Below are 8,368 nucleotides of genomic sequence, written 5' to 3' on the forward strand. Positions count from 1 at the left end.
CCCCCCCCAAAGGTAGTGCACTCCTCTTGTCTCTAGGTGTTCCTTCAAGAGCAAAGCTGGTTATCCTGGAAAAGAAACAATTTCTTGCCCTCTGAGAGAAGCTACTTGGCTACTTTCCTGCTTAAATACATGCTTTAGTGATCCCAGCTGAAGCTGGTTACCTAGGGTGGGGTTAGTAATTAGCCTGGCTCTCTTTAGAAAGAATTAACCTGATTTAGGGGGACTATTTAAACAAATTATGAATTTTGACTTTTTAATTCCAATTTTGTATGGAAGTCAGGATCACCACATGACAGCTAGAGACAGACTATGGAAGAAGAGTAAATAAAGAGAGTGGAAGATGTTTTGTTCTGAAATGAGCATATATGCAGTTGTGCTCAGACACTGTCAGCAACTGTCCACGAGTGTCTATAGAGTCTGTAATAATGGAGCCACCAACTATTACAATAAGTGGGGTGAGTTAATTTTTGGCTTTGATGCTGTAAGAACACTGTGTAAGGCATCACCCACTTCCTGAATTGCACCCAGAACTTTTACATCCAATAAAAAGTTTATAGGAAGGCTTTTTCAAGGGTGTGCCTGCAACCGAGTGTTATGTCTGCCACCTCCCTAACCACGGATCCAGAAACAAATAGCTGCTTTTTAGAGATCCCTGCTGTAGGTTCCAGCTCTTTCTAACTGGGACAACATTTTGGAATTAGGCTGGCTGAGGCGTTGTGTGTGTGGTGGCGGTGGGGATGGAGCCACTGGCATTTTTCTGCACAGGATGAACTCTTAAGCATAGATACCAAAGAGGTACATGATTAGGTCACTTCATCCACACCTCTGCCAATGTGGGAGTGTTCTCTCTCAAGGACATTCTGGACTGCAGTGTCCAATCTAGCTGCAGATGAGTCAGAAATTGGCTAAATGTCCATCTGTACAGTTTTTCTAAAGAAAGACAGCCCTTTGCTCAGCCTGCTGAAACCTGGGGAAGCTTCTTTGCTTTGGGTTGTGAGTCCCAATCTTTTATCCCTCAATTGCCTGTTAATTTAGCTGGTGGACTTCACGGGCTCTCATGTCTTGCAACTGAACATTTTTAAGGCAATTCATTTGGTTAGACTGATTCACTTCTTCCCAAACCTTTGACAAGTGATCTGTTAAGGCACCAAAACTGTATAAAATGGAACCAGTTGAAACAATTACCTGCTGGGGGGCCGGGGGGAGTGCGAGGGGAGGAGTGGGGCAGGACACCATCAGCCTGAGTACACAGTGAAGATTATTAAACAGGAAATAAGGTCTTAGTAATTCTCTAATGGAGACATGTTTACATGTTTTCTAGATAGCTGATGGTTTTAGTTACACATTCAGCTCTTCAAAATTAAATTTTGTATAAATGGTGAGTGGATTTGGACAGTGCACCAAAATGACATCATCTCAACATCTGACTCTAGAGCTTAGTCATTAGAGTTGTAATTTAGAACACTTTTTTTTTAAAAAAGTAATATTAATCTTTCTTCTGGCACAAGTCATTGTTTCCTGGCTATTTGTAGTACAATAACATTAGTTCTTTTTTAGTTGACTAAAATACTAAGATTTTCAGAAAAATCTTGTGTCCTTTGTGTAACTGCAAATATTTGCTGCTCAGTGCAAGGCCAGCTGAAAACATGGCTTAGAAAACAACACCTCATAATATCACCTGTTATACATACTTTTTTTTTTTAAATGAAGTTTTAAAAATGTAGTTAGTTTTATTTAAAAATACTGCTACTGCTGTCACATCACTGTAAAAATACAATCTACTTAATTTAAAAATATTACTAGCATCTGTTATCTTAGCTGATTGTGTAGGTTTAGGTTTGAATTTGCCTTTTTTTTTTTTTTTTTTTTTTTTCAGTAGGTTAGTGGATGTGGAAAGCCCAGAGCACCTTGCAGTGTGAAGAAGTGTTGGATTTGATGGCTGGGTCCTTCCCTGAATCCTGCATTAGATATTTTAAAATTGCCTTTGCCATTACTGTAGCGCTCACCCTGTTCAGACAACATGCACAAAGGCACTTGTTGCATTTCTTGTGTCTAACCATGGACTCGGTGCTGCTTCCCGTGGTCGGTTCAACCTGCTCCACGGAGTACCAGTACTAGCAAATACTGCCTCGATACTTTGAAAAGTGCCTTCTTTGGAATCAGAAAACATTTGCCAGACTGAATCCTAACAGTGCAATGACTTAAAATAATAAGAAAAAAGAGCTCACATATTTTGTGGCTCACACATCTATTCCATTTGTAATATTTAGCAGTAAATGTTAATATATTTTTAAAAAAGCTTGAAGAATATGAAAAATTTCGGCTGAAAATATATTTCCAAGGGCACTGGCACAGTTTTACAGCGTGCTGTGTGTCTTCCCTGAAATATTCTCTATCCCATCTGCTATTTGTAATAATACTGCATCTTCAGTCAAACTAACAGCTGTTTTGTTTTCAGACAGGACCCAGGGCTTTGGTCTTCTCAGTACGTTAGCAGGTGCAAACTGTAGCATTGGGTCAGAAGAGAACCAAGATACAGAAGTAAACAGTAACTCCTGTTTCTTATTCTTTGCTCATACTGTTTCTTGTGTTGCTCTTTTCTATTGTCACACTCAATGTGGCGGTGGCGGAGGCTTTCTTTTTTTCCTTTCTTTCTCAAGGGATGATTCACAGCCTGTTGGAATGTATTTTAAAAGAAATATTTCTGAAGTCTGTAAAACTAGCTGCGTTCTTCTTCTGAGTCCCCCTGAGACAGTTGTTCCTAGGAAGCTGTCACTTCGCAGCCGTGAGCTTGCTGTTTCTCAGGGCATTGCCTCAGAACTCCTTATTTCACCTGGAGATGTCTGAGTATGTGCTCAGGGTTGGGTGTTGCTCATGCTGACTTCAGCACTGTGTAAATGTTTCACCCGAGACAACCCACTGGAGCCATTTGAGGTGGTTTTTTTCATTAATATCCAAGAGCAGTATTTTGTGCAAAACAAAAACTATCACTTGATAGTGTTATTTAAAAAACAACTAACCTGTCAGAAAGCCTTTATGTAGTACCTATATACAGTGTTGCCAAAATGGTTTTTCATAGTACACCTGGTCCAGGTTTTGCAGTAAATAACAGTTTAAGATAAAGCGTAAGTTTTTGAAGTCAAACCAGGAAGCACCTGATTTGCTGATGATGGTTTTTAGGTGCGTTATTGGATACTCTAATACCTATTTGTTTCCTGACAGTCCAACCAACCAGCAGCAGACAGAGAAGCAGCCCATTTAGAGAGCAGAGAAGACGGGGCTGGCACAAACAACCTGCCGAGTGACAGTGCTGTAGGTGAGCTCTTTCTCTGCCCGGCAGATCTGTTGGAGCAGGCACCCTGGCTGGGACAGTCCCAGAATGCCACTGGCTTCTTCTCAATGACAAGTGTGGCACAATCGCACTTGCCAGGGCCAGCAGAGCCAAATTGTCCAGACTTCAGGTGTTCTCTCCTTGAAAAAAATGGGCCCAGGTTTGGATAGGACTGAGCCCCTGCAGTACCACCAACTGCAGACTTTCAGATCTGCTTTTGTGAATTTTCCTGATGCTCATATTGTGTATATCTAGAAGCATAAGAATAAAGCTCCAAGCTTTATGGTTGCACAGAAAAATCACGACAGCTTGACCCAGCAGGAGGTGGACAAAACACACTCTGCTTGGGTCAGTCCTGAGAGGTTCAAGTGTTGGAAACTGCAGGTCCTTAAATAATTGCACCGCTCCAGGAGGTGGCACTTTCTTACAGGTTGTATGTGGTGATCTTCTAAAGGTTGGGTGTTAGTATGGCCTCATTACCCTTTAATTTGTGGCTATTCCGAGACAGATAATTTTATAATAAGCAAGGAACCTTATATATTGCATTAACTCAAAAAACACTCTTGCACTCTAATGTAGCAAAATTAATGACCACTGTAGTGATTCCATGAGTTGTCTGAATGAACAATCGGTAAATTAAATGTTTCTTTCCCTCCTATGCGGTTGGAATTTGAAAACGGGATTTGCAGATGTTAAAATAGTGCTTTTCAGAAGGCTTTCAAACCTGCTGACAAAACAGAATAATTTACCTTAAACCAACCTATACGCATTTATTTCAGATCCTATGTTAGATATGGACATTCAGGAGTTGGCCAGCCTAACCACGAGAGACGGTGACCTGGAAAACTTTGAAAGGCTGTTTTCAAAGCTGAAAGAAATGAAAGGTAACACTCCAGGGAGAGAGACACTCAAGAGATGTCACCTAATCCAGTCACTCACAGGCATGAAAGCCAGCATGGGATTTGGGAAGATTGTACAAATTCCTATTCTCCTATCTGAGGTTCTTTATAAGTAGCTGATCTTTTCATTAATTGGCCCTTCATCTTGTTAGTGCTCTTGAAGGAAGTAGGTACTGCTCAGCTGACTGTTATCACACTGATTTTGTCCACCATAAACTAATGCTACAGTTTTCTATAAACAAACCTATAAGAATACTTTTTTTTTTTTCTCTCTCTTCAACTGCTTGCCAGTATTGCAGTTTAAAACTACAGATGTTTGAAATGAAATCCAGCATGCTCAGCAGCATCAGCTTTCTGGCTGGGAATTGCAGTTGCTCCTACTAATTAAGATTCCTTTTTTATAATCTTAAGCTAGTTTCTTGGTAGTTCCCTACAAGCAGCTGCAATAGGCATTTCTCTCCCTGCTCGCTCCCCAGGCTGACAACCTGAGTCATGTTCTTTTCCACAGATAAAGCTGCAACGTTGCCTCATGAACAAAGAAAACTACACGCGGAAAAGGTGAGGTTTTGAAATTAGCATTGAAATTACTAAAAATGGGATTTTACTTTCTAAGCCAGTTATTTCTCTTGGAAAGTTCCCATGATAAGAGTAGTAAGAACAAATGGCACAGGCCTAGGGAAGATTGTCTGGTGTCTCCCAAGAACTGAGTAACAAACCTGGAAGTTTGAAACACCAGAAAAAACTTTCCCCTTTCAAAATTTCTGAAAGGAAGGTGCTGAGTCACTGAGGGTGTAAGGCAGCTTCCACTTAAGTCAGTGGAAAAGCCTTGATCTCGAGGAGGATTTAATCATGCCTTAATTAGCACAAGTTCTGTATCACATACGCCTTCATGAATTAGAATTATTATAATAATTAGAATATAATACACAATGTATAATAACATCATTATTAGAATTATTGCCTCTGTGCTGAAATTCCTTGACTTCAGAGAGGATTAGCATTGTACCTAGAAACATGGTTGCTAGATTTAGCTGCTGCTCGGTTTCTATTTTTTGGATGCTAAGTGCAAAATCTTCAGTCGTTTGAGGAGTTTTTCTCCCTTTCCTATCTTTTTCTCCATTGTTAGGTGGCCAAAGCGTTCTGGATGGCAATTGGAGGAGACAGAGATGAAATTGAGGGTCTCTCCTCGGATGAAGAAAACTAAGTTCTTCTGTAGCTGTAAGCGACAGAGCAGTGCTAAAAGAGTGATCTCCTGCAATGAGTGTTTATTGTGAAAAGCCCCATTTAGCTTTAGTTGCTTTCTTTGGTTAAAGGATTCTCTGTATCACTGTAGTAAGTAACACATTCCACAACACCTAATTATTAGAGTGGGTTTGTCTGACTGTTCATTTATTCTCTCCCAGAGAAGTTTGGAAGGCGATGCATGCAGTTAGAGGAAATAATAATTAGTTTACATTTTTCAAATTAACATTTTTATTGTTTCCTCTTTTGAGTTTAAATAAACAAATTTACTCCCAGTTATCTTTCTACATATGGCTGGTGGTTGTTAAGTGACTGCTTAATTCTAAACTCCACATTTTAGATGTAGGCCTGTTTGATGTTTTTATGTAGCTTTATAGCTGACTTACTAGTTAAAACAAACCAGATTTATATGAGCCATGAAGAGAAAGTTGCTGAATTGTGCCCTGTTGAGGGATGCGATGCCAAGGCTGTAAGGTTGATCCTGCTGTGTGCCAAAGCTATTACAAATGGCCCACAGGCTTTGAATTCTGTTTGTGGTCCTTCCCTGGCAAGTCAGGTATTGTGCCACACTCCCTGGCTTTCCGTTGAGAGACTCAATTTGGGATTAAGTGCAAGACAGATTTTTGCTGCTGTTCCAGGGGTGAAGTTCCCTGCCCAAACCTTCTGCGGTGCTTGGCCTCTGAGGCCCAGCAGAACGCACAGACCTTCTGTGGGTGAATTCTGCCCTAAATACTGACAGAAAAGCGAAGATGTGAAAAACCCCACCCTGTTACCTGGTGCATTTGGGACAGGCTTACCTGGAGGGCACCAGAGGATGCCTCTCAGATGGCTGCTTCGTGGTCTCAAGGGTTAGAAACGGCTCCTTTGTCCTTAGATTTAGTATCTCATCGTCCTGTGTAGTCCCACAGTCACGGGCTCATGGGAGAGCAGCGAGGTAGAGGGCACCAGGAGGACGAGGAGGTAGGCACGGGCCAGTGAGGGAGCGAGGAGGAAGGGCAAGTGCCACCCCCCTCTCCTTTCCTGCTGCGATGCAGCAGAGCCGTGGGGAGAAGTGCCAGCAGATGCCCTGCAGAAGGACCGGCCTGGCCTGGCACCGCCTGGGTAACGGTGCCTGTCTTCCCTGGGAGCATTTCCTGATGATCTGAAAATCCACCCCGTTAAGCAATCTTGCTTAGAAATTTTGAAATTAACTTTTCCAGCATCTGTCTGCTCATGTCAAGAAATTTCGTGAGTCTTGGAGACAGTGGCTTTCTGTAAATTATTTGACAGCTTTAAATTTTGAAAGCACTTTCACTTGATGTTCTTGACATTCATTGCCTCCTCTTTTAAGATTAAGCAAAGCTAAAAAAATAGTCTTCTTGGAATGCTGTAAATCATTTCCTGGGTAAAAACTGCAGCATTTTCAACTCCTAAGAAAAAGAACCAAAGCCTTGTTAGTGGTTTGAAAAGCATTTCTCAAAGACTGAGCAGTAGCTGCACAGTAGTAAAATAACCCTTTGTAAGAAGAACTGTTCCTTTTCCAGGGATATGTGTACAGACACGGAGGGAACCGCAGCAACCGGGGCCGCCTCTTCCCAACTGAATGATTCAAACTGGCTGCCAGGCCCTGCCATGACTTTTGCATCTCCCCCTTCGCTCCTTTTGCCCCAGCACCAGGAGCTGTGATAAAGAACTGATGCAGGTTCCTTCCAAGCAGGGAATGGTTTTCTATGTTTGTTTCTTGGGAGCTGAAGACTTTTTTTTCCTTTCTAAGTATCTGTTGTGCAATAATGTTAAACTATGAAAGTGCAGAGTAAATTAATTGAATGCAGCAAAGAAAAAAAATGTACTCACTTTATAAAACCAATTCTTTAGAACGTGATAGATGTGACAGTTAATATAAATAAAATGATACAAATTAAAAACAAGTTCTTTGCTGCCTCATTACAAGGTAGCAGCAGCTGAATTCCCACAAAGGATATCTTATCGCAGAAATCTGAATGACCAGTTGGTGAACACACCTTTCCAACCTGCTCCAAACAGATTCCTGGAAAGTGTCACCGCTTCTGGTGACAAGAACGAGGCCGTGAGAGCACAGAGCAAGCGTTACCGGGCCAAGCCAGCACCGTCCCGCAGGGGAGATGGCTCCCGTTGGTGGAGCGTCCCCACAGGCACCAGGTGGTGCAGAGCTCACCAAGGCCCTGGGGACTCCCAGACACTGTTTTCACAGAATCCCAGGATCCTCTCAGGTGGAAAAGCCCTTGAAGATCATCCAGTCCAACCATGAACCTCACACTGACCGTTCTCAACTTCCCAGATCCCTCAGTGCTGGGTCAACCCGACTCTTCAACCCCTCCAGGGACAGGGACTCCCCCCCCTGCCCTGGGCAGCCCATTCCAACGCCCAACAGCCCCTTCTGGAAAGAAATACTTCCTAAGAGCCAGCCTGACCCTGCCCTGGTGCAGCTTGAGGCCATTCCCTCTTGTCCTGTCGCTTGTTCCTTGGGTCAAGAGACTCATCCCCCCTCTCTGCACCCTCCTTTCAGGGAGCTGTAGAGGGTGATGAGGTCTCCCCTCAGCCTCCTCCAGACTAAACCCCCCGTTCCCTCAGCCGCTCCCCATCAGACCTGTGCTCCAGACCCTGCACCAGCTCCGTTGCCCTTCTCTGGACACAACTGAGTAATTGTTTTGTTGTAAATATGGGTCTTGCTCGGCCACGCAGTCTGTGCTTTAAAAAAAGCACAATTCAGCAAGGGAGGAAGTGTGGCTAGGAGGTACTAGGAAATTGTTTTAATGATCCTTAAAAGTATTGTATTTTTAAATCAAAATTTCCTTTGCCTGCAGCTTGGTTTTTGTTTTGTGGCTTGGTTGTTTTTTTCTGAAGAGAGGCTTTGTTTTTGGCTACAGACTTTCCTGAC

General features: G+C 42.6%; 1 protein-coding gene across 1 annotated transcript in view; it reads left to right on the forward strand.

Moving 5' to 3' along the window:
- AAGAB (alpha and gamma adaptin binding protein) overlaps positions 1-6,989 on the forward strand; it is a 13,594-nt gene extending 6,605 nt beyond the window's left edge. Inside the window, exons 5-9 of the mRNA XM_026856326.1 lie at positions 2,459-2,541; positions 3,223-3,316; positions 4,111-4,215; positions 4,739-4,788; positions 5,357-6,989. Coding sequence (XP_026712127.1) covers positions 2,459-2,541; positions 3,223-3,316; positions 4,111-4,215; positions 4,739-4,788; positions 5,357-5,434 — 410 coding nt within the window. The 3' untranslated portion in view covers positions 5,435-6,989. The remainder of the gene's footprint in view (positions 1-2,458; positions 2,542-3,222; positions 3,317-4,110; positions 4,216-4,738; positions 4,789-5,356) is intronic.
- The last annotated feature ends 1,379 nt before the right edge of the window (positions 6,990-8,368 follow it).

The sequence above is a fragment of the Athene cunicularia genome (assembly GCF_003259725.1).
Source record: "Athene cunicularia isolate RWA chromosome 10 unlocalized genomic scaffold, athCun1 chr10_part1, whole genome shotgun sequence".
In the NCBI taxonomy this organism is placed as follows: Eukaryota; Metazoa; Chordata; class Aves; order Strigiformes; family Strigidae; genus Athene; species Athene cunicularia.